At 40.5% G+C, this 26,927-nt stretch overlaps 1 protein-coding gene and 1 non-coding gene across 2 annotated transcripts in view; one reads left to right on the top strand and one right to left on the bottom strand.

Moving 5' to 3' along the window:
• The window catches only part of Col22a1 (collagen type XXII alpha 1 chain), a 245,476-nt gene that overhangs the window by 195,816 nt on the left and 22,733 nt on the right, over positions 1 to 26,927 (top strand). The window contains exons 50-54 of the mRNA XM_051178562.1: positions 7,185 to 7,238; positions 11,224 to 11,277; positions 15,955 to 15,999; positions 16,789 to 16,842; positions 18,620 to 18,673. Coding sequence (XP_051034519.1) covers positions 7,185 to 7,238; positions 11,224 to 11,277; positions 15,955 to 15,999; positions 16,789 to 16,842; positions 18,620 to 18,673 — 261 coding nt within the window. The remainder of the gene's footprint in view (positions 1 to 7,184; positions 7,239 to 11,223; positions 11,278 to 15,954; positions 16,000 to 16,788; positions 16,843 to 18,619; positions 18,674 to 26,927) is intronic.
• LOC127217570 (small nucleolar RNA SNORA67) lies at positions 20,422 to 20,557 on the bottom strand. The gene has a single exon (XR_007834106.1). It is a non-coding gene; the product is annotated as a small nucleolar RNA SNORA67 (small nucleolar RNA).

Here is a 26,927-nt window from a genome sequence, read left to right as displayed (position 1 = left end):
TATAAACTCTAGAAATGACAGAGACATCTTGCCTTTTCAGTCACCTGAAGTTCTTCTGTAATCTTCCATCTTCAGCCCATAGGCCATAGTGTGTCTGGCAGACTCTTCAGCAAAGCAGGAAACTTTAAACTGTCTTCTTTTATTGGCAGCTTGTCAGTCATTTTTCTCTGTGTCCTGCAGTCTGGCAGACTCTTCCATGAAGCAGGAACTCTGTAGCAATGTCCATCTTGAATCACCAGTCACTTTTCTGTGAGTCCTGCATGTCCAATTTATACAGCAAAAAGTCAAACAGTCCAGACAAGAGCAGTATCTTCTTCAAATGGCTAGTCTTACCATATTGGAAGCAAACTCTATAATGAGTTTCTTTAATGTCCATCTTCCTTTCTGACACATGTGGTGTTGCCAGGAACAATTATGTCTCATTGTCAAGAAAAACCCTAAACCATTTTAAATGCCATATTCTGTAGATCTTTGAAAGGTTTGAAGAATGCCTATCTATCTCAAATATATCTCTGCATATCTAGAAAACCTAACTCACCTAGCTATAAGTTTTGACTATTGTAGGTAACTATCTAAAATCTGTACTAAATTATACATTACATTTTTAAATGAGCTATATAAACACAATACATAAACAAGAAGAGAAATATACATATCACAACATTGACCTTAAATTGTATCAATAAATGAAAATCCATTCCAAAACAAAGTATTCATATCTATACCATAATTCCCATTTTACCTTTAAAAGGATATTGGTTGTGATCATTAACCATTTATAACCAAGTCAATTTAAATGAAAACAAACATTTATAAACGATATTTGGGAATTCGGGCGTCGTTCTTTCCAAACTACTTCCTGCTGGTAAAGGTCACTGTCATGGGGGAATCCTAAGAAGATGCTGAAATCCTGGTTGTAGTCTGCGAGGCTACTTTGTCCAAGCTGTTTTGAATGTTAAATCACCAGTGACTCTGTTTCAGGGGGCCTGGCTTGATCAAATCACATTAGTCTGGAAGGAATCCACAGCTTTTTATTTTCTGTGGAAACAAAAATAGAAATCCTTTTCCCCAGTAACTTGTCCTTGAACTTAAATTTTTGAGTCAAAGCATTTTTAAAAATATAAATTGGATGGATCCAGCACCATTTGTTTTAACAGTTGTTATTTCCTCAGCAGTCAAAAGATACACAGACAATACAACACCATACAGTAACCAGATTCTCTCTGAGCTTTTCATCTTTACGTGGCTTTATTATTACTCTGTTTCTTTTACTTTTTATTTTTTATTTTTTTGAGACAGGGTTTCTCTGTGTAACTCTTATCTGTCCTGGAATTTACTCTGCATACCAGGTTTACTTGGAATCACAGAAATCTGCTTGCCTCTGTCTTCCGAGTGCTGGGATTAAAGGCTTGTGCTACCACATCCAGCTGTTCTCTGTCTTTTTAAAACCATTTTATTTTTTTTCCATGTCTACGTATATTTTAAAACACAATGTAAACCTTTAGAGGTTTTTCTTAATACGAGTCTGTCTTTAATGTAAATGTTTATATTTTTCTGGCCATGAGTCTTTTATCTGGTAAACAACAACATTGCTGAAATGAAAGTCATATTTTTTCCTGCTGTGGTTTACCAAAGATGGTGGCAGGTACTTTTTCCACCAGCACTGAAAGCTGTGCCCACCGCCTTGGTCTGCATTGCCATCCAGCAAGCATGCTGCCGGCTTGGAGATGTGGTCGCTGCCATTGCCATCTCTCATACACACCAATAAATTGTTAGCAGTGCTTCTTAAATGCTGTGCGGTTTTTTGCCACTTATGCTGAGTCAGGAAACTTCTCTTAAAGGAGATGCGCAATCTGCTTGTCTCTCACAAGTTAGATTCCAACCGAGAAAAATGCTGTTCCCAAGGAACCTTGCTTGTCTCTGTTCTTTTGTTTCTAAAACCCTTTTTTAAGCTTTTGTTAAATTTTAAGTGTAAGTTCTTATTAGCCACATGGGCGCCATTTGTAAGGAGTAATTTTTTTTCTGCCCGCTGCTGAGTCTTGTTCCGCTGCCGCGCCAGCCCCAAATAACACACAGAGACTCTGTATATGATGTAATTCTGTTGGCCAATTACTAGTTTCTTATCGGCTAGCTCTGTGTTAATTATTAACCCATTTCTATGTATTTCCACGTGGTCTTACCAGCGGGAGGCAGCTGGTGGTTCTAGTCTCTCCAGACTCTCCATGTTGACCCCCCTTCCTCCTTCCTATTTCCTCCTATCTTCCTTTCCTATTGGCCAACAGTGCTTTACTCATTAACCAGTATGAGAAACATATACAGAATGACATCTACCATCACATGTACAGTAGGTAAATGTGCTACATCCACATACCCTAATTCAACTTACCTTTAAAGGTTTTCTTCTTCCTTGGACTTACTACATTCATACATGCATATATACATGCATATATACATACATACTTACATAATCATATATATGTGTGCAAGTACACACATACACATATACATATACACATGTATGTTATTGCTGCTTACTTATTCTAATCAAACCTATGTTGAATATGCTAGGAATGTACAGATCCCCTTGGTCCCAATCTCAGCTCAGGTTTTCATTCCTGTTTCATTCTCAGCCAGGGTAAACTCCTAGTCTCCTGTCTTTTTCCCCTTTGTTTCTGAATCTGCACTCTGGCTCTGGTAATACTCTCTTTTTTATTATTATTCAGTTGATGGGAGATGCAATTCTGTAAATATGTTACTGGTTACTGAATAAAGCACTGTTGGCCAATAGGAAGGGAAGATAGGAGGGACTAGGAGACAAGGAGGAAGAGGAAGTAATAAGTAAAGAGCCAAGATGGAGGATCTGGAGACAACAGAATGCCGGCCGGCTAACCGGTAAGAGAAGGACACATGAAAATACATAGATCAGCAGAAATGGGTTAATACTTAAGACAGAGCTAGCCGATCAGAAACTAGTACCGGGCCACTAGCATTTTACCTATTACAGAGTCTCTGTGTGTTATTTGGGGCTGGCATGGCAGCAGGACAAGACCAGCGGCGGGTGGAAAAAAACCCTACTCCTTACTTTCAGTATCTCTAAGTAGCAAGTTCCTGTGTACTAGATTGGGGAATATAATAAAGAAGGTAATTGGAAATTGTATTGTGGGTTTCAGTTCCTATGATAAGATAAGGGCATCTACATGTGTTCAGTATTGGGTCCCCACATAGCAAAGAGTAATAAAAGAAATATGGGAATGGATGAATATCTCTCTGAGTTCTCTTTGTCCTCAACTGTCTAACAATAATGACCACTGATAAAGGAGACATCTCTTAGGCAGCTATCATGAAAACTATTGTAACCCTAGAAGTTAAGGAACATGTTGAGGTTCACATATCATAGTGATTTGATTCTATTAATGGTAAAGCCAAGTAACCAAAAATCTCCATTTTGGGTTTTGCACCAACCCCTTATCATTTACATGGGCTGAGATTAGAGGCAAGAAGCCATAGATATAATCACACAGTTTTCTTAACTCTGTCCAGTCCTCTTCCTCACTCTTCTTCTTTCTGGCCTTTAAGACTGAGATAAAGGTCTTACTTTCCATGCTTTTTCTACCTATCCCCCCTCTTCAATGTAGCACTAATCATATTACTTTTTTTTTTCTCACATGCCTATCATCACTATTATACTTAGACTGGGCTTACACTGGCTTCTTTCTGTGCATAGTTATGGGCCTTCCTCCCTGTGACTTTTGATTAAAGGGCAGAAGAAGGTTATGGTTACCTCTTGATCCACATTTCCCAACCGTCTTTCCTCTCCAGCTTATTCTTATCTATTTCTCTTAACTCCCTCCCCAACTAAAGTCATTCCAGCTATTTTCCTTCCTCTACTAGGACAGTGAGAACTACTATGACTTCCATCCAGATGCATAAAGTTCCCCATAGTTTGCTGTGCACATAGAACCCTCCACACAAGTGTATCCCACTCATTAATAAATCACACCATTAGACATCATCTACTCCTGAGACATGCTCATGAACTCCCAGGAGGGTTAGGTATAAACGTGAACTAAACTTAAAAGCAGAGCCTGGAGGGATGGTGCTTGCTGTCCTATGAACATGAGTTCAGTTGCCACATGGGGAAGTTCACAACCTCCTATACTTCCAAGGGATTCAATGCCTTCTTCTGGCCTATATGATCATGCATACGCATGTGGCAAACACACACTCTGTGCATGCACACACACATTAATAAAATGATATTAATTAAAAAATGAAATCTGAACTTAATACCAGCCTTTGAAAGTCCTATCACAGAATTTAGGGCATATTATGAATGTCTCTTGCATTTATAACACTTTTCATTTGACTTCCCTAATGGTGTCAAGTTAGTACCTTCTCAGTCCAAGCTAAATGGTGGGACAAGGCAAATGAGTTACACATGAATGATAGCAAGTCCCTGAATTGTGCTTTCAAAGTTTTAGTTCCACAGGAGACTGAAATTTCCTGAGAAGACACTTCAAAGAGGGAAGAGCAAGCTGTACCAAGTTACATTTGCATTTGTAACTTGGTACAGAGCAAGATGTACCAAGTTACATTTGCCATAAAGACTATAGGGTCTCAGGGGATGAACAGCCAAGCTAGATTGATGACACTCCTGGAGTTTCCTTAGAAAGGTACAGGGAAGCTCAGGAAAGGTCAAGGTATGTATGCAGAGAAAAGTAACAGGAGGAAGGAAGAAGGTGTGACAGGTAGAAGCAACTGCAGACAGGCATTGCTATATGTATGTATTACAGACAGGCAATATTTAACCCCTTCTAATGCTGCTAGTTACTAGGAGGAATGCAAAGGCCAGGAAGCTCACTAACTTCTGAGGACCAACACCAGGAAGCGAACCAATGAGTCTTTTCATTTATTAAGGGCCATCTCCCTGCCATGCTTGCTAGATAAAACACTCTGCATCTGTGGTATTTCATGAAGTCTTAACCCTGCAGCATGAACACAATGTATCTTTATTAATTTAAGGTGAGAAATCCAAGGTTCACAAGGTTAGGAACTCCATCCAAGCCACTCTCAAAAGATAGGTTTCCTGTCTTTGGAAGCCGTGTTTATTTCTCAGATTACACAAGAGGCCACAGAACACTCTCAAGTCACTGCATTCAGGGATGGAGGGTCACACCTGAAGGTCCCAGACATTGCTTTTTCTAACCTGAGTTTGCTGGAATCCTTCCTTTCCATGGATTCTATCAAACTGACTCTGCAGCTCTCTGGACCCTCCTCCACATGGCCTCTGTGTATATGGAGGAATAACTGAACTTTTTAATCTTTGTGTATTTTTAATTAAAGTAAAATTAATTACATAATTTCCCCATCCCTTCTTTCCCTCCTACAGTGTTTGCATGCCCTCCCAGATCTCACTTTCAAATTCATGGCCTCTTTTTCTTTAATTATTATTTAAATATATATAATATTTTATTTATTTATTTATTTTATATAACCAAGTCCATTTAAATGAAAACAAACATTTATAGACAATATTTGGGAATTTGGGCGTCGTTCTTTCCAAACTACTTCCTGCTGATAAGGGGCGCTGTCATGGGGGATTCTAAGAAGATGCAGAAATCCTGGCTGTAGTCCGTAAGGATGCTTTGTCCAGCTGTTTTGAATGTAGGATCACCTGGCACTCTGTTTCAGGCGGTCTGGCTTGATCAAACCACATTAGTCTGGAAGGAATCCAAAGCTTTTCATAATGTTATTATGTATAAATAATTACATATTTACATATACATGTAAACACATAAATATATAAAAAATAACCTGTGTCCATTTAGTGTTACTTGACTTGTGTGGTGTGTGTGTGTGTGTGTGTGTGTGATTTCAAGGCTAACCACTTGGTATTGATGGTCAGCTTGGGGCATCATATCTGGGGAAGACTAATTCTCTCCTCTCCAGCATTTCTTAGTCTCCTGTAGTTCTTTGTCTAGTAGAGTTACCCTGAGATTTCTTCCTTCTTCATTAATATGTGTGTTGGTGTCACTGGGTCTTGTTTGGGCTGCTATACTGTTGTGGTATCATTGGTGAAACTTTCCTGTCATTTCTAGCAGATATAATTTCACAGACTTCCTAATTCTCAAGCTAGTATAGTCTTTATACTCTTCCATGATGCTCCTTGAGCTTTTAAGTGCAGAGGAGATGGATCCATGAGTTGGTTTACTTGAAGTTCACATAAAAATTCTGAGAAGAGCATCCATAAAAAATGACAGGTACCAATGAAACAAGCAGTGGGTCATCAGCCTGAATAGGCAATGCATTCTGATCATTGCTTGCAGCAGCATCCTCCCTACTCGGGCACTACAGGCTAAGTGAAGACAATACACAGTTTCATTGACAACTGTCTATAAGTGTGGCAGCCTCACTGGCCAGTGACAGTGTTTTGCTGAGCATTTGGGAATGGTAACCTGTGACTTCCTGCAGGGAGTATTTAATATTTCTTCTTAGGCTAAAAGGCATCAAGGATCCAAGGTTATATGCCTCCGAGGTGCAAGTAGAATTTAATCCTCACTCAACTGAATTCTTTTTTACTCAGTTTTGCTACTTTCTCTTGAATTCAAGTGGCCTCGGTTTGGACTCTCTTCTGTCTTATCTTTGCCATCTTCGGAGACCCTGAATATGTACTTAGTTATCAAATAAACATCAAGGCTACAGTATCCTCATCTAGAGTTGAGATCAGCTCAGGTAGAGGGTCTAGAGTGAGACTCAGCTTGGTTTTTTAGAGAGAAGTGTAAAGCATCACTGTACTTTCTTGAGCCAAGCAACCTGATCCTCTTTCCTAGTACCCCATTATTCCTCAGGAGCACAGGTAAGTCTTTTGCTGTGTGATTTCTTTCATCACCCACACCCTAGTTAAATTATTCATTAAAATGATCCACAGTGAGGAACAAAGTGGGGGCTTTTGCAGATAAATAAAGGGAATCATGACGTAATTGCAAAATGGTCTGCTTTTCCATGATATCAGGTACTGACTGAGAGATCCTCTTCCAGACTCCAGGAGTAAGGGGAGACACCAGTGTGCTGCTAACTGGATATAAAGCTGCTGCTGCTGCACAGAGACATGGTTGCTTTTGTGACTGTCATTCCTTCTCTTTAGTCTTCCTTGACCTACTAAGTAATTTGAGTTTATCTTGCAGGGAGAAGAAGGGAAACAGGGCAGAGATGGAAACCCAGGTCCCCCTGGAGAACCGGTAAGGGGCTTTACACTTACCCACATGCCAAACCCATCCATTCTCAACACCTTTTCTGAGATGTTGAAGGGCTCCTATGATCCAGACACATAAATATGACCTATGTATCACTTCCAGAGTCCTATACGGAAAGCAGCCTTGCTTTGCAGCTGAAATAAGAAACTGTTTAGTGTTGCTGTAAGTTCTTTCCAGCCAACCTGATCCTGCAGCTACCCACAGCCCCAAAAGAACACACAGAGACTTATATTAATTATAAAACTGTTGACCAAAGACTGGGGATTCTTATCGACTAGTTATTTTAATTACTATCCCATTTCCATTAATCTAAGTATTTCCATGTGGTCTTATCTCACCAGAGAAAGGACCAGACCTGTTACTCCTTTGGTGACCTACATGGCATCTCTTCTGGAGGACCCTGTCTGCCTACCTTTCCCAGAATTCTCCTATTTTCCTAGTCCAGCCTATCTTACTGCCTCATTAGTCAAACAGTGTTTTATTCATCAACCAATAAGAGAAACTTATATACAGAAGGGCATCCCCTAGCATCCCCTCTTCTCTGTCTAAACAAAAAAGATATTAACTTTAACATAGTAAAATTATATATAACAAAACAGTTGTCAAGTACGAACTAAAGCTACCTGATGTGGGTGCTGATAAGAAAACTCTGATTTTTCAGAACATCAAGGGCTCTTAATACCTAAGCTATCTCTCTAGTCCCTCTTTTAAAATTTTTAAGCAATCTATTATCTATTGATACATCTAAATTTAATATAAGAAATGAAATTAATTTTATGCCCAACCCCAGCAATAACAATAGCAACAAAACGGCATTGGATGCTGGCGTCTTCCTCATAAGCTGTGTGACCTTGAATGAGTAAAATAACCTCTCTGAGCTTCAGTCTCCTTCAGTTGGATAAATGGTAATATACTAACTTGCTAGAAGATGGAGATCAAATGAGGTAAAGGATGCACAGCACACCAGCTTTATTTAACTCTTAATTATTTTTAGTGAGATCCTCTTTGCCTCTGCCCTATTTATCTGCTGGTGAGGTCAGCAATGTGGAGCCTTTACAGCCACTAAGTGGGATTACATAAAAGTTGTGAGGTTCATGGTTTGATTAATTTGCTTGGCTGTAAGCTATTGTGACTCTTTCCAAATAGTACACAGCTTTCCTAAAGTATCTCCTTCATCACTTTATACTGTTTGTCAGTTGCAACAGCCCAAATTCACTGCTAAGGGAGAAAGAACAGAATATGAGGACAAAATGTGATGCCCCATGAAGTTGCCTGAAGAGGCAGGTTGCAGACAGAGGGTGGGGTGATTGAGAAGTGGTATGCAGAGGATAGAGTGACATTCTTGGGAATACCTGAACAGCCATCCCTTCACTCCATTTCCCATTTAAACCCCAGAAAAGCCCAGGGTTATGTATGCTCTTATTGTCACCAGATGAGAAAATGGGATACACAGAGGCTAACAGCTGGATCAAGGTTCTCCAGCTGGTGAGTGAAGTCTCTGGGAATTGGGTCTCTGATTCTGACCCAGAGCTCAGTGCTCCTGTCTCAAAGCCATTATCTATCTTTGTGCTGAATTAGTATTGTCCCTAGAAGTTGTCCCTATAGCACAGGGTCACTAGACTTTATTCCGTCAGTTTATTGAATGCCTGCTCCAGGGACTATCATTGTGATACAAGGCCAGTCCTGTTCCAGGCCATCAAGATTCACACAGGAGGTAGCCGGTTCTCATTGACCAGGTCAGACTCAGTGATCTCATAAAAGGGTTGTGAGACCCCTGAGTTATGTATCCCTGAGTCTTTAATATTTTCTGTGGAATTTTCAACAGAGACATCCTGATAGTTTATTACCCTGAGCTGTGTTCAGAAGAAGTTGGCATTGGATGGGTAAACTCCAAGATCCCCTAAGATCCTGAGGTAGGGACTCTGATGACATGAGGGGATCCTACAAAATGGAGCCCCATAGAGTGAGGAAACAAATGGACCATGGGGAGGAGAGGTCATAAAAGACAGGCAGGTGAGGGATACCTCTAGAAACAGCTGGGATTCAGGCTCGTTGAGTATTCTGAGAAGCTGTAAAAAGCACACTGGGTATATTTTTATCTTCCATTGCAGCAGGTATCCTTATGCCTAGTGCTGGTGTATGAAGATGGAGAATGGCAGTAATTACTACATGTCTCTTCTACACTTCAATCCATTCTTGTGTGAGGGGCATACATGGAGAAACAGAAAGATGGATAGATAAGAGGTATATGATAGCCTAGTGGATGGATGAACATGTCAGTGTATAGATAAACAGATAAACATCGTTTTGAATTTCCTGTTGTTTAATGTTTTAATAAGATATACCTGAGCATCCATTGTTGTTTAGAATGAAGTCCAGAGTTTCAGTTATCCTTTCAATTACAAACCTCACTGTGTGTCCTTGAATAGATAACCTACTCTCCTTCTGGCCCTGGGGTTTTCCAAAGGTTTATCTTCCATTGGTACTCAATGAGGATTCATCATAATTCCAAACACACTTTAATCATGTCAAATTCAGGGATATTCTCCATTTGATACTGGCTGCTTGTATGCTAGCAACTGGACTAGTAGTAAAAATCACCTTGGTTATTGGGCCAGGCCAAAGCATACAAGGTGGACTATCTGAAATTTAAAACTGCAGAAATAGATGCTGAAGGAAATGATGCTCATTAGCACACAGTTGAACTTGGATGAGTTGTGCAAGAAAGCTAATTTGAAAGCCAGCCTTTGCTTCCTAGCTTTTGTTTGAAATTTCCCTCTGAATCTAAAAGTACCCCATTCTCTCCCCCTGTAATGTTAACCCAATGGAATTCCTCAAAATTTACTCTGTGTAAAAACAAAATGCATAGTGTTTAGAGGGCCGTCCTCAAGTGACAGTGAAGATACAGAACTAGCACATCTACCCTTCACCTTTCACCCCCTCCTCTGTATCTTCTTCTCTACTTCTGAGCCATTTGTCTGTACCTCAACAGTCTTTCTTCATGGTTTGGTTATGCCAAATTGTGGGCAATAATTTTGTATAGCAACTGTGTCCTTGTATTCCTTTATATCTGAGAACATGGAATGTGGAAAGGACTGTAAATCATATCACAGGCCTATGTGAGTGGTGCCACTTGTAGCCTGAGGTTCTGTCTGGGTGACAGGAAGCTGAGGTGTTCTTTAGCTTTGTCCTTTGAAGTCTGTTAAAATAAAACTGCTTTGATCTTCAATGTGGGCATTGGGGAAATGTAATAGTTCATGGCTGCCTTGAAGAGCTTTTGTGAATCAAGTCATTAATAATTAAGATGGTTTTATAGTTTGTCATAAGGGCAGAACACTCTGACAGTGAAGAGGCCCTTCCAATGGTTACTTGGTGGATAAGGCTTGAATTATCATCACAACAGAAAAAATTAGGAATACACCAGGCCTGAACACACTGTGAAGGCTTGTGATGGGGAATGTTCTTCTGTATATATGTTTCTCTTATTAGTGAATAAAACACTGATTGGCTTATTGGACAGACAAGAAGTGACATAGCTGGGCAGAATCAGGATAAAAGCAGGGATAAATAGGAAATTTCTCTCTTCTCTGCAGAGACACTGAGCAGTCATCATGTAGCAGGCAAAGGAGATGAAGGTCTGGCATTCCATGGTAGGCCAAGATCATGTGGAAATAAATGGATTAGTAGTTGTGGGTTAAAAATTAAGATCGTGCTACTCAGTAAGAAATGCTAGTAACTGGACAACAGCTTTATAACAAATTCAGCATCCATGTGTTCATTTGAGGCCCTGTTAGGCTGGAAAGCTCATATTAAAGGCTGGAAATACATTGGAAATACTGAGGCCAGGGCTGATGAACTGACTGGCCAGTGTCATGTGGGAATGCAGTATTATGTAGGGCAGACATCCAAATATCTAAAGATCCTAAAGATGGGAGCCTTAGTCTCTTCTTTTTTTTTTTCCTCAATTAAGGGTAAGACAGGAGAGCCAGGCCTATCAGGAGCAGAGGGAGCCAGAGGTCCTCAGGTAAGTGTGGGTCCTGTACTGTCTGTCTCCAAAAAGTGTGCAGACCTTCTAAATTCCCTAAATCTGTTGCTTTGTAACAAGTGCTGCTCTCTCTGAAAGCCACTGTAGCTTCTATCCCCTAGACTGCAAGCCATGTGGGACTAATTAGTGTTTTAAACTTTCTTCATTCTTTCTCTACTCTGAAAAAGTAAAGGGAAAACCAGGTGTTTTGCTAGTTGGTGGGTTTTTGTTGTTTTGATTTTAGCAAAAAAAAAAAAAAAAAATACCCTTGGTTTTGGAGTCATGATTTCTTGTAACCCAGGCTGGTCTTGAAGCCATTATGACACTGAGGATGACCTTCGATTTCTGTTTGTTTGTTGTTTGTCTTTTGAAACAGGGTTTCTCTGTGTGGCTTTGGAGCCTTTCCTGAAACAGGCTGGCCTGAAACTCACAGAGATATACCTATCTCTGCTTTCTAGTGCTGGGATTAAAGTTGTGCACCACCATCACCCAGCTAATTTCTCATTTTGCTTCTACTTTCTACCTTCTGCTTGCTGGGGTTACAGACTCACACTGCCCATGCTGAGTTTTGCAGTGCTGAGGATAGGGTACACAGGGCCTCGGGAATGCTTGTACTTTGTCACTGGAAAAACTTCTCCTGCTGTTTCCTTTAGTGCCCTAACTAACACTTTTGTGGTTGTGTAAATCAATCTAACTACACAATATAGCAATGGTGATACTAGAAAGAAAGGCAAGAATGTTGCAAAGAAGAAAGTAATCAGCTTCTAATTCTACAACATAATAAAGGGCAGTCAACATTACTTCTTGAATGAAATGAAATATTTATTTTTCCTTTTTAAATTGAGAATAGATTTTTAAAACTACAATAAATTCTGATAACAGTTTCCTCTCCTCTCCATCTCTCCACTCACCCAAATCTATACCCATTTTTTCTCTCATTAAAAAACAAACAAGCAAGTAAAAAGCCCCTAACAAACAACTAGAATAGGACAAAATAAATGAGAGAATGGGGAGAGACACACATTTGCACACACAGAAATACCATAAAAACACAAAATCAGAAACCATAACATATGAGTAAAATACCTGTAAGGTTAAAAAAATGCCCAGAAATCATTAGGAGGGTAAAAATAATATCCTCCAAAAAACTGTTGATTTTGTTTTGTGTTGGCTGTCTGCTGCTGTGCATGTGTCTACCATGAAATGTGTATAGCCACTGAGATTCCATTGAAGAAAACTAATTTATTCTTTGCAAGAGCGTATCAACAGAAGATGACTTCTGGGTGAGAGATTGGATCTTGTGTCTACTTCACATCTTAGCAGTGGGACTCCATCTGGCTTAGACCCATGGAATCCATGTAGATTCTGTACTGGTCTCTGTGAGTTCATATGTGTATCAGTCCTGCTGTGTCTAGAAGGTCCTTGTTTCCATCCTCTCTGGCTCTTTCAATCTTTCTGCTGCCTCTTCTGCTAATCTTGAGCTGGGGTGGTGGTATTTGACAGGGACATTCCATTTAGAACTGAATGTTCTAAGGTCTTTCTCTCTGTGTGTGTCTCTCTCTGTCTCTCTTCTTCTCTCTCTCTCTCTCTCTCTCTCTCTCTCTCTCTTTCTCCCCCCTCTCTCTGGGTCTCTGTATTCCCATCTGCAGCAGTAGGAAGTTTCTCTGATGGTGTCTGAGCAAGACACTGATCTATAAGTACAGCAGAATATAATTCCCTGGAGTATTTTATTGTTATGTTCCTTTAGGCAAAAAATAGTAATTGGTTTCCCCTAGGTCTGAGGCCTATGTAGTCTCAGGTTGTTAACCATCTAAGCATTATCAAGAATGGGTTAAATCTTATGGAGTGGACCTTAAATACAAATAGATAGTGGCTGGTTACTCCCACAACTTTTGTTCCACTTTTGCACCAGCGTACCATGCAGACAGGATACCATTGTAGACGGAAGAGTTTATAACTGCCTTTCTCCAAAGGCTCTAATTAGTTAAATCCTAGCTCAGCTTCTCCTCATTCAGTGAGCTGTGTATGCGTGTGCTTGTGTAGGCTACTTCAGCAGTAGGGGCTTAACAGTTTGTGGACAGAACCCTATAGCCTTGAAAATGGCCTGGGTTGTTTGGGGTGTTCATGGGGTGGGTCTCTATGACCAACAATTCAATTAAATGTAACCAATTTCTAGTACTGGAGATTTCATTCAGTGGCAAAAAAAATCTAATTGGGGCTTTGTCTCCTTCATTATTTGGGGATTCCATTTAGATTTCCTTCATATATGTATATATTTTAAGAAGCATCTACTGTAGTAGGTTTCCATGTGACCCCTCAAATGGCCATTTGTTTTAGCCATCCCTCCCATTATGCCTTCCCCTATCCTTTCCCTTTAATACTTCCATACCAGCCCCCCCCAGTCCTACCCCATCAATTCATAACTATATATTTATTCTATTTTTTATGCTTAATATCTATGGTTATGTAGATTGCAGCTTTATTTAAATCCACATGTAATTATTACACTAAACACAGGTAATTTTCTATAATAATGAAAATGTTTTTAAGATTTTTAATTTTTAAATGTTTTACCTCTTCATACTACTGAATTTTGAATATACTTCCTTAATTTAAAAATGATGTTTAATGAAAATCCCAAAATCCAATATCTATCAAGAAGTAATGGATCAGTACACTGCTTCTGCTCCCTTTGTGTTATTTTTCTGCTGAAAAATCAATAAATCATCTGGCTACTATTCATTAAGGAGGAAACAAAACATGAAAATCAATGTTCATTTTCCCCAAACTCTGTGGTTCTTCCACATGCAGCAGGAGAAATCTGGGTGCAAGGATGAATGCTTTGGCTTATGCAGACTAAAACCATGAGTCAATGGCTGATTGTTTTTTTCCAAAAAATGCTTTAAGTTGATGGTCCCATTAAATCATTTTTAAGATATTTTAAATATGGCAAATGGTTGTTCACTGTGGCTTAAAATCTCTTCTCTTAACTAAATGATACTGGTGAATAATGGCCCAGTTTTATCAGGCAACTCTTGGCTTATGGGACTAACAGAAGCACCCTGTCAGTTGGAGAGAGCCATTGGCTAAGTCCTGACTTAGGAATTGGACCCACTTCTGTATTGGGAGTTTCAAGGCAGGGATGCAGACCTGAGATGGTGAAAGAGGACCAGTTCCTCTGGTTGACTTCTCAGTGTCAAAGCAAATCTTTGAAAAATGATATGAATTTGGAGAGAGACACCTGAGTCAATTCCTTTGTTATTTATTGATTAAATGGGCCACTTCTAAAACTGTTTCCTCTTCTGTGCAATGCTGATAATAGTAGATGTCACAACTGTGTGGGGGCCATGCCTGTTAAAGGAGAGGAGGGTACTTATGAAACTCTTAGCTGAGTGCCTGGCCATATGAATCCTCCCCAAGTTGGAGCTTTTGTCCTGAGTGTATGGAACAAGAGCAAGTTAGAGTCCCATCTTTGGAGTCAGCTAGCCTTGGGATTCAGTCATTTGAAGAAGATTCTAGAACCTTACCAAATTCTTAATAATTGAACAGCTTTGCTTTATTCAGTCCAGACAGTAACTACAGAAATGGGTCTCATCCTCATGATCATATGTGGAGACTGAATCCTAGCAAAGAGAAATGAAACACTTCAGTCCCACAGTTGAAGAGGATAGCAGAAACTTGATTTAGCCCCCAGCTACAAGAGCACAATGAACATCTGCAGTTGGAAAGAAAGAGCTAGGTGTTGCAGTATTTCTGTTATATTACCCATAGTGATATTAGGGCTCCCAGGACAGATACCCCTTCTGAGGTATGACATAGAATAGTTGAAACTGAATCAAAATCTTAGATGACTCCATTTCTCTTCCTTGCCACTCCTCATTCACCTTTTCCCCATCAATGTCTACTAAGAGCTTGTGTAGTTGCTAGACAGACTGTCATTGAACTCCAGTTATAAGCCCAGATTTAGGTGAGTAAATTCTCAAACATTTATACTGGGGCTCCCTGTCTACTGTGTCTACTGATTACTAGTGAAACCACATTGTTCTTTCTCATCCCACTTTCCCATTCTCTAGAGGACAGGAGATTATATAATCAGCTATGGTGGTCGGAGATGCAAAAGCTACATTTCTCAACTGGGACATTCATACACTGGAGGGCCTTTTAAGATGATAGAGTTCTCCTTGGATGGTCTCACCTTAAAGCTTTCTGCTCCCTAGTTGTGTCTTCATTTGCTTGTGTTGTCAGGAGATGATGATACAAGCTTTCTGTCCTCCTCTTGTTGCAAATGGCCATGGAGAAGTGTCCTCTATATTGGAAGTGCCTATGTGTGAATCATGGTACATTTTCTCTCTCTGGGTGATACACAGGACTGAACTTATAAAATGGAAAAACAAAATACACATTTTGGGGCTTCAAGACCATGAAATGAGCACTTTTAATGGTTATATCACTATTCAAAGTGGGGCCCCCACAGAGAAGGCCTCTCTTTGCTGCTTCTTGTCTCTCCTTGATGTCTTTTCTTCTACCCCTGCCTGACACCCTGAAACTGGTGGCAAGAGGCAACAGGGTAAGTCACAACTAGAAGATGGGATGATACAGGCAACTTTGCAGCTCTCTGCTTTTTCGCTCTCCAAGCCTATTATCTGAGGAGTCATAAGTTTATTGTATTTCTTCCAGGGCTTCAAGGGACACACAGGTGATCCTGGCCCACCTGGTCTGAGGGTAAGTAGATGACTCTGAACTGACAGTCACCAGGAAGAAAATGCCAAGGTTTGAGGGACATTATCTTGTTGTTCTGTTCAGGAAAGAACAGTAGACGTGCTAGCATGGTGTCACAGTGGGTAGCACAATTCTGACTTTTGAGTTGAATCTTGTAAATGGTTGTTCTGGGCCCACAATCACATCTATCCAAATTAGCCAAATCAACCTGAACTCAGGTTGCTTGTATGATGTAGGCTGTTCACATGTCTCCTAAGCCCCATGAAGTAAGCCATGGTATTAGGCTTTGTTTACAGAGCAGCAAACTCAGGTCAGAGGTCATGGGTGACTTTCCCAGATCATAGAGCATGTATGTTAACACTTAGGCCTTATGTCAGGTGGGTAGCTCTTAGAATCTCTTCTTATTCTTTAATACCCTTCTCTTCAAAATGCCCCAAACTGAAAAGACTGTTGGGTCATTGGTTGGATTCCTTGAACTTTGTGGACAACCAGGACAGAGCTAGAGAGAAAAACCAGTGATAACCAGGTGACAGGGGCTAAAACAGTTTCAACTTGACCCATCATCTTGTGTTTGTCCTGCTTTCCCTGTTGGGGAGACACTTACAGCTCCCCCTAGTCTCCTGGAATCCAGTTCTGTTTGGGTTGAGAGGCTGTCATTCTCTGTAGAGGGCACTTCTGTCTGATAACCTTCTTGGACTCTGCATTTCTCCCACACCTTTAGATACTATGTGTTTGCAATGGACTTTAGCTGAATCAACCCGGTCCCTAACAGTAATTTTCTTTTGTCCCTAGGGAGAACCTGGGACTACTGGTCCCCCTGGAAGGGAAGGATCACCAGGAAAAGATGTAAGTTGAGGTTCCTTGGCCTTCAGTTGTTGAGAGAACAAGAAAGGGGTACCTAAGAATCCCATCATAGTGTCAGGTGGCAGTTCTGTGATGTTGGAATGACACATAATTGGTTTTCATTGGGACTTGAGCTTCTTCCATTCATTGGCCTTAGCCTGTACCTCACAGTTTATGGAGGCTTTTCTGGGTTTATCTGATTTGTCTACTGTACAATGATGGACCCACCACAGCTATTTTATATTATGTGAGGGGCATTTCATGCCCCCCTTAATTGTTTCTTTATCTCTTGGTCTTTTTGGTGATCATAGTAGTTATGAATCCCTCAAAGTCCCTACCACCATTTGATATCAACACTATCGCCATTATCACCACCCCCATTGCCACCATTATTAACAGCACCACTGCCCCATGCCCCCATCATTACTACCATTAATATGACTTATGCCGTAACCATTACCATCATCATCTCTAAACCATCACTAATTCTAGCACTTTCATCATCATCACCACTACCACCATCATCAAGACCACCATTAGCAGTAGCAGCAGAAGTTCTTGAGATGTATCTCACTTTGGACATCTCAGATGTCTCTTACTTTTATTTGGTCTTGAAATCAGGACAGAGAAAGAAGAGCTTTTCTCTGGGAGGAACAAATGAGAATACTGTCATAAAGAGACTTAAGGGTAGTAGTAGCCACCCTAGAGGCCATATTTGTAGCTCACCCTCCATGCCCATTCCCCAAGACTGGGCTACCTATTGTACATGATAGTTTGCCAGGTGCACTGAAATTTGGGTATACACCCAAGGTCCCAAGTTGACTTCTTCTAGACCTTTATATTTTTCATGACCCCATGGGAACCTATCTAGCATATGGACTCCTCTTGTTTTTCTTAATGCTATAGCATATTTGCTTTGGTAGACCGGCTGTGAAGGAACTAGAAGTTATCTTATGGGAAAGTCAGTCTAGTTCTCTTTTTTTTCTCCCAGTAGTTTGTCCTCATTAATTTTGTGTCAACTTGACATAAGCTGGAGTCATTCAAGAGGAGGGAACCTCAATTGAGAAAATGCCTCTGTAAGACTTGGCTGTTGACAAGCCTAGTGGGCATTTTCTTAATTAGTGACTGGTATGTGAGAGCCAAGCCCATTGTGGGTGATGTTACCCTTGGGCTACTGGTTCCGGCTTCTAGCAGAAAGAAGGCTGAGCAAGCCATGAGGAGCACACCAGCAAGAAAGGCTTCTTATTGGGCTCTATTTCTGCCCCAACTGCCTAGGATGATGAACTGTGATAAGGAAGAGTAAGAGAAACCCTTTCCTCTCTGGTAATAGTAATAGTAACCTTAATTAAGATATGGTTGTAAAACCAGTCAAGTAGGTAGGGTCCTTGAGGCTATCTGAGACACTGTGTGGGGTGGTGGTACTGTTGGGTGGCAGATTTCACACTGTGGTGACTTAGGCAGGAATGGCTGTAGATTACTATCCAGTGAATTTTTCATTTTGATTTACCTTAATTCAAGATATGACTACCAGAAACTACCAGGAAACAGGTGTACTATGCCTTAGCCAGCAAATAAACATACTTATTAACAAATGTGAACTGGAAAGCATCTCCTCATTTGGGTGAAACAAATTTGTGCATGTTTTAAGTCCTTGGCACCCAAAAGGAAGTGTTTGGACACAGTGCTGGGTTCCTGGGTCTGTTGCTGGAATCTGGTACACATTAGACCTTTGTCATTTTCACATGTAGCTCTATTATTATATGACCCCTCTCTGTTCCAGGGTGATACTGGACCTGCAGGACCACAGGGGCCTAAAGGACCAAGGGGCCCGCCGGTGAGTTTTCTTTTTAACATGCTATATTGTTCATCATCATCATGGTGATGTTTGGTGTGGATATAAGCATTGTTTTTAAAATGTAGCTCTGTGTCCTGAAGGATGCTAAACAGCCACTTCCCTTTTCATCAAGTGTTTTTCTATATGTTAGTGGGTTGTCCTGGGGCAACACGGGAACTCTAAAAGCTGTCATATTTCTAGTTTGGAGCCATTACACAGTTTTAGGTTCCGCATATGAATTTTCTAAAGGTGCCACAGCTGGCAGCTTCTATACAGAAACATTTACCTTTGTTTCTGGAGGCCAGGAGTGGGAAATTAAGTTACCAGCCATGAGAGAGCACATCCCTGCATCTTCAGCTTCTTAGGTGCAGGGGGCCACATGAGGGGACCAACAGGCAACAGTGGAACTCATTGGATATGGCTGGGTGGTTGGCAAAGCCATTCCTGAGTCAGCCTTGGAGAATCAAAACCTAGAAGACTATATGTCTTGAAGACCTCATACTGTTATTCAGCATAGCTCTGATTGTTGCCTTCATTGCTGACACATTCCACATAATCTATGGGTTGTGTGAAAATTCTCAGGCGTTTTGTAGCCCCTCACTGGGCAATGTTACTGGTATTTACAATAATAGTGTTTGACTTTTTCTAAGCATCGCTACTGGAGCAGATTAATGATTCAACCACCACCCTTAGAAAGAATTTAGACATATAGATTGAAGTATTGTTAGGTTTGAAAGACCCCCAGAGACCCCAAGAGTTTGGAGCCTGTCAGGGGGAAGGCCCTTGCCCCCAAGAGACGAGACAAGACCACTGGATGCAAGTGCAAGAGGTTGTTTATTGTTTACACAGGTACCTGTGGACGCTTCAGTCTTTCGGGGAACTGAGCGTGCTGAGGTTAAAACTCAGGCAGTTTATATAGGGTTGGGGTGGCAAGAAGCAGGCTTACAGAAGCAGAAGCATGGTTACAGGGATTTCATTGTTTCATCTAAATGTTGCAGTTGTAGTTAACCAAGGACAGTTGGTTATTCGGGTTGGGCACAAAGAATACAAAGAATTCAGTTATGACTATCTCAGCATACTGGACACTGTCCTGCTGACCTTGCTTTGGTCCAAGCTGCAGACCACAGATATCTGGTTGGCGTTGGATGAGAGCAGCCTGTTCCTGGTTCCCTCCTGTACTTTTCTCATAGTTTGACCTTGGCAAATTAGCAAGAGCAATTTAAACAGGCAATAAGCATAGTGGGGGTCTTTCAGGTTAAGATGTTTTTGTTAATGGCTTTGAAGTTGAAAATCTTGAGGAACAATTTAAAGTTTATAAAAATGCTTTTTTGCCTCAAAAAAGTGAGATTTATTAAAAGAGTGAGAAAATAAAAAACAAAACAAAATCAAGATGTCCATCTCTTGGCTCCCTTCCTTCCAGCTGTTCATCAACCCCCCCCCTCAAGACTGAACCCTTGCTAGGTCAGGTAGCAGGACAGCTTAGTCCTTCAATGAATTCAGCAAAATTGAAGGCCATCTCATCTCTTCAATTAAGGTGTTGTAGAATGTCTTAAAGAGTACCCTTGTCTTCTTTTGTCATCATATTAATAGCCATACCTTTATGGCTATTCACTGAGATGAATTCTTGTGGATGTAGTTTTCCATATTGGTACAAAGGACGTAATTGATGACTAAGGAGACCTGCTGCCTAGGTCAAGAAAGTTGATAGAGCTGTCAAAAGATACAATCTATCCAGGTTAAGTGGGCATACATGTAAACAGCCAAGGCAGGCAAAGGCAACAACCATCTCTTGTTCCCCAGAGACCTCAGGCATGCCAAGTTTTCTTCCAAATTGCTACATTCCTAAAAGGGGAACTCTACCTTGGAGAGGGAATCACCTTGGACAAGGCACATTTTTAATAGTTGAAGAAGGGACTTGTTTAGGTCAGGGAACAGGAACAATGGTAGCTTGGCTATTGCTGGCTGAAATACCTTTCTTGCTTGGATGAGTTGGTCATCAGAGGTTATGATTAAGTCCATTTACCCATTTCTGCCTTCAACTACCTAATATATATGTATGTATGTGTATGTATGTATGTATGTATGTATGTATGTATGTAAGTAAGTATGTTTTGTTTAGACCCTGAGGATTTAAGGTAGAGATTTTTTTTATATATAAAAGTTTAGATTTGTGTGCCTTTTTTGTTTCTTTGTTGGTTGGTTTTTTGTTTTTAGAGACAGGGTTTCTTGGTATTGTTTTGGAGCCTGTCCTGAAACCAACTCTGTAGACTAGGCAGGCCTCATACTCACAGAGGCCTGCCTCTGCCTCCCAAGTGCTGAGACTAAAGGTGTGTGTCACCAATGCCAACAATTTGTGAGTCTTTTTTTTTTTTATACAACTAACTTCTGAGATAAATAATAAAAGGATTGGCCTTTGTAACTGCAAAAATACAGCCTGATAGTAAAAGAAACTGACTGAGAAAAATAACTTGTTTGCTCACACTTTGTTACTCTATAACGAGTTGTTTGGGTATGAATGTATGAGGGTTCTTTGAACAACATGGTTTTCACCTGTAATATGTAAACTGTTTAATCACAGTGCTGTATTCAATGTAGTTATTCACTTGAAAAATAGAATGTAATCACATTTTGTAATTTTTATACTGATTGAAAGATTTTGCTGGGGTATATGAGCTGTAAAAGAAAAATATAATTAGAAGGAAAAATTAAGAACACATAGTGTAGAGGAACAGAACAGAAAGGAATTAGGGTAGGAGCAACAGAAAGAATAGTAACATAAAGAACTAAGCTTTGGACATCAGAAAAGTCCACTTGTATCTTTGTCCAATTGTTCACGTGCTCTGCATCTTCTCTTCAGTTTCTCTGACCTGCTGAAGGCTTGCCATTCATCAGCACCCTTGATGGGATCCTGACATGTTGGAGATATGTGTGTTTCCTTTTTCCCCCCTCTTTTGTTTGCCCTAGAGGGTTAATTTTAACCCTCTCACTAGCCCCAAGAATTAAGTTTTACTCCCTCATATAGAAAAGTCAAGTTAAGTGATTAGTCCGCTGACTTTGAGCATCCCCCACAATATCTGAGCTACTGGAGGCTAGTCCTCACAGCAGCAATAATAGGGTTGACTGACTATAATAACATTGCTTGGCTTAGAAAGGTATCATTCCATCTATGATTCTGTTTTCATGGAATATTCCTCTTATATGGATGGTGCAAGTGTGTGTGTGTGTGTGTGTGTGTGTGTGTGTGTGTGTGTGTGTCTCAAATTCTGTTTACATATAGGCAATGGACCTATTGAATTAAGGGTCTAACCTGTTATACCATAACCTAACATAACTGATGACATCTTCAATGATGCTATTAACAAATTCAAATTGTAAGGCATAGGCATTAGCAATTCAACATGTGAATCTAACCTACAATATCCCATATGTTGTTAAATACTTAGTGTTTTATCCATTTCCATTCATATAACTAGGTAAATCCCATTTCCATTCATATACTTAGGTAAATCCATAGAGTATGAGCAAAGGTAGAAATTAGATATTAGAATGCCCAGTACTATGTAAAAGAGATGAGCCTTGGAGACCCAATAGAGGCAGCAATGTTTGTAACTTAGCATACTATGAACAGTAAACTTTGCTTCTAATAAGCCAGTACAGTGACTTATTATCATTACAAAGTATGATGTTACATGAATCATGTTAGCTTGTAACATTTTTATACCTGTTTCGATAGTTTGGTCAGCCAATGCTATTGCTAATATCTAAGAGGTGGGCTATGCTGTGACAATGGGATGGATATGTTACTTAGAAACATGAAATTTTTGGCTCTACTATATCAATTTCATTCATATTATGGTAATTGTAGATGTGTACCAAGCCCTCAAATGTTTATTTTGTTTTCTTTAAAATCTACACTCACACAGAGATGGGTAAAACCCATGTGATGACTACCTCATGGCCACTGGCTTCAAAGAAATATGGGAATGTTCATTGCACAAAGCACAGATAGCATGCTTTCAGTTTCCTCCCAAGACTTCTGAGTTATGAAACTATGTTATGAATCTGCCTATGCAAAGGCTCAAGCTCACACAGCTCATCAGCAATTGATGCCAAGAGTTTGAAGATTAAGACCATACATTAAATGCCTGTGGACTAGATTGCCTTGTCAGAAAGGTTGTCCTGGAGAAAGGGGATTTAAACAGGAGTTTGGAGACCAGAAGCTTGAGAAGGTGACTATAGCCTCGATTCATGGGCTGCATAGAACCCAGAGGGGCTCCTTGTTGGAGTGTAGGACTGTGGCTTAGGGAGGACCTGGTACCAACATCAAAAGACCAAAGTTCACATGGAGCAAGTGCCCAATAAAACTAGTGTTGGCACCTTGTGCTAATTGTCTGGTGGCCCTCCTCCTTCTGCAGAGACAGAGAGAGGACTAGAGCAAGAAGCAGGAGAGATATCATTTCCATAGGGAAGAGCCAAAGTACATATTTTTAGAGACACACAGATGGGTTGGTGGGTGGAGGGAGTATAGGGAGGGGGCAGGCAGCCCTCACTAGAAGGGCTGAGTGTGCCTGTCAATCAAAAATAATGCTCAGGGCTTCCATTTCTGCTCACTATCTGAGATCCCAGCTTAGACCTTCTGTTTCTTTATTTTTTGAAATAAGGGTATCTATGCTACATGTTTTCTGGATTCATCTGGTGAGGTGAGGTGCTTGGTCCCATGGTCCCATGAACATTTTAGGCAAAAGGCAGAGACTGTGTATCTGGTTATTGACCTACAAACACATCCTTAACAGGGGAAGTACAGTATGGAATGGGCTCAGTATTATACTCAGAACTCAGCTTTCTACTTCTCTCTTGTGTGTGTGGTTTAGCATTTCTGTGCCTCAGTTTCTCCACATGTAAAATGGCAATGACATTTGCATCTGGTATAAGAAGTGAATGGTTTACAAAAGGGACTGGTATGTAATATAAAAGGTTCCTTGTTAGGGTCACCTAAAGGTTGTTGACTATTTGGGGTGTTGACATTTTCATGAGTACATATTCAGTTACAAGACATCATTCAGATCTTGTACTTTCAGGATTAACACTGAATGGATCTCTGTGATCTTCTTGGTCTTTCATTAAACAGAAACCCAGGGTATGCCACTCACTAGATGCTATAGATACAAGAACTACAAGCTACAGACTCATAGTAGGACTGTAAGCTAAGCACAGAGGGCATCCAGTGGGAAGTCTGTAGGCAGAAGGTATTGAGCTTTGGTAAATTGAGCTTTGCATTTTAGGCAATAGGTATTTATTTGGGAGTGAAACAGGATATCTAAGAGAATTCTTCAGCTTCTTAATGTTTGCTCTAGTGTGTGTGTGTGTGTGTGTGTGTGTGTGTGTGTGTATTTACTTTTACAAATGGTCTCATATAGCAGAAACTGACTTCTAACTCACTGTGTAACTGAGACTCACTTTGAATTCCTCATGTCCCTCCCTGCCACTATCCTCAGTTACTGGTATTACAGGTAGATGCCACTGTGAGAAATATTATTGAGAAGAAGTATTTAGCAAAGCTATAAACATGTGCAAAATGGCTATCAAGTTATAGAATGGTAGATTCAAGGCAGTCAGTTCTAGAACCTGGGAAACTTTCAATCCCTAACTGGATGACAGAACAAGCTAGTATTTACCCTATACTTCCTTATCTTGGTGTTTTAATGTATCCATTGCATTTGTGATAATACCATAGGGGAGGGAGTGTGCAATGAGGAGAGGAGGCAGAGCTGCTTCTTCAGCCACACCTTATGATGTAAGCAACTATTCCTGGGTTGGGTTGTTATATGCTCGTATTGTTCATAGCCCAGCCTGTGAGTAAAGGATGACTGGAAGAGTGAATGAAACTGGTCCTGCTAATTTACTGTGCAGTGTAGTGGGTACCAGTCAGTGAGTTAGGCCATTTCATGCCCACGGACTCATCTCATTCCATAATAGTGTCATGAATTAAATATCATAAGTTCCTTTTACAAGTTGAAAAACATCTTCTGCAAAATGAAGTGGTTTTCAGAGAGTCATAGCAGCCCCAAGTGAGAACAGCCTGCGTATAAATGGAGTGTGTAATTTGTCTAAGAACTGAATACCCAGAATCAGATATAGAGGGAAATGCTGAGAGATCAGAGAAAAGAAGCAAGCCACCACCTCACCCTACATCCTTAGTGTTTCAGCAAGTAAAAGAACAACTTCCTATTTCTCCCAGCTTATATCCTGTTTCCACCCGTTACCTCATTTCCCATCTGCTGGACAGACCTCCACAACTCTATAGTTACCTAGGGGAAAGCTCCATTCTAAGACCCTAAAACAGACTGTATTTGTGGCTTATTTTGGTCTTGGTTTGTTTGATTGATTTTTGTTTATACACTTATTATTTATTTTTATATTTTTTCATATTTTACATATTGATCCAAGTTCCCTCTCCCTCCCATACTCCCAAGCCTTCCCAGACTACCATCACATCTCCCCATCAATTCTCCAGGGAGGGTGAGACCTTCCAGGAGGGATTATCAAAATCTGTCAAGTCATTTGGGATAGGGCCTATGCCCTCCCTCAAGTCCTAGGCTAAGGGAGTATCCCTCCATGGGGAATGTGCTCCCAAAGTATTTTCTGCACCAGGGATACATCCTGGTCCCATAGTCAGAGGGACCTTAAACTTCCCATGCCTCCTAACTGAGACCCACATTCAGGGGATCTGGGTCGGTCCTATGCTGGTTTCCCAACTATCTGCCTGGGTCCATGAGCTCCCCCTTGTTCTGGTCACCAGTCTTTGTGGGTTTCTACAGCATAGTATTAACCCCTTATGTCACCATTTTTCCCTCTCTGAAACTGGATTCCAGGAATTTAGATCAGTGTCTAGCAGTGGGTATATGCATCTTCTTCCATCACCTAGTGCATGGAGGCTCTAGGATGGCATATAAGGTAGTCATCAATCTCATTATCAGGGAAGGGCATTTAAGGTAGCCTTTCCACTACTACTCAGATTGTTAGTTGGGGTCATCTTTGTAGGTCTCTGGTCATTTCCAAAAGTGCCAGATTTTTCTTCAAACCTATAATGTCTCCCTCTATTATGATATCTCTTTTCTTGCTCTCCTCTATGCTTCCCCAGACTCAATCTTGCTATTCCCTCATGTTCTTTTCTTCTTTCCTCTTCTTCCCTTCTTTTTCTCCTAACTCCCTCTCCATTCATTGCCCTACCTCTGGTCCCAGTTTGCTCAAGAGATCTTGTACCTTTCCCCTTCTGTGGGGGGGCCATGTATGTCTCTTTTGGGATCCTCCTTGTTTCCTAGCTTCTCTGGCAGTGTGAATTGTAGGCTGGTGATCCTTTCTTCTATATCTAAAATCACTGAGTGAGTACTATACTCAATTTCCTTAAGCATTCTTCAGTTGAGTGACATCTAGGTGGCTTCCATGTTGTAAATAATGCCGCTGTAAACATAGTTGAACAGATGTCTTTGTTGCATGCGTGTGCATATTTTGTGTATATGGATAAGAGTGGAATTACTAATTCCCCTTTTCCTGAGGAACCTCCATAATGATCTCCAAAATGGCTGTACAAGTTTACACTTCTACCAGCAGTGGAGGAGTGTTCCCCTCTTTCCACATCCTCAGGAAGAATCAACTGCCATTGGTGTTTCTAATTTTAGCCATTCTGACAAGAGTAAGATGGTTTCTCAGAGTTTTTTGATTTGCATTTCCCTGGTTGCTAAGGATGTTGAGCACTTTCTTAAGTGTCTTTCAACCATTTTAGATTCCTCTATTGAGAATTCTCTATTTAGTTCTGTACCCCAATTTTTAATTGGTTATTTGGTGTTTGGGTGACTAGCTTCTTGAGTCCTTTATATATTTGGAGATTTGCCCTCTATCAGATGTAGGGTTGGTGAATATCTTTTCCCATTCTGTGGGCTGCTGTTTTGTCTTGTACACTGTGTCCTTTCCCTTACAGAAACTTTTCAGTTTCAGGAGGTCCCATTTATTAATTGATCTCAGTGTCTGTGCTACTGGTGTTTTGTTCAGTAAGCAGTCTGCCATACAATTTGTTCAAGGGTACCTCCCACTTACTCTACTAAGTGGTCCAGTGTGGCAGGTTTGTGTTGATGTCTTTGATCCATTTGGACTTAAGTTTTGTGCATGATAATACAGATGGATCTATATGCAGACTTGTACATGGGATATCGCGGTAAATAAGGATCAGGATAAACAAATAGGCCGAATAGATGTT

The sequence above is a fragment of the Phodopus roborovskii genome, unplaced genomic scaffold, assembly GCF_943737965.1.
Source record: "Phodopus roborovskii unplaced genomic scaffold, PHOROB, whole genome shotgun sequence".
In the NCBI taxonomy this organism is placed as follows: Eukaryota; Metazoa; Chordata; class Mammalia; order Rodentia; family Cricetidae; genus Phodopus; species Phodopus roborovskii.
The sequence above is the reverse complement of the archived record's forward strand: the minus strand, read 5'-3'. Positions and strand labels throughout refer to the sequence as shown.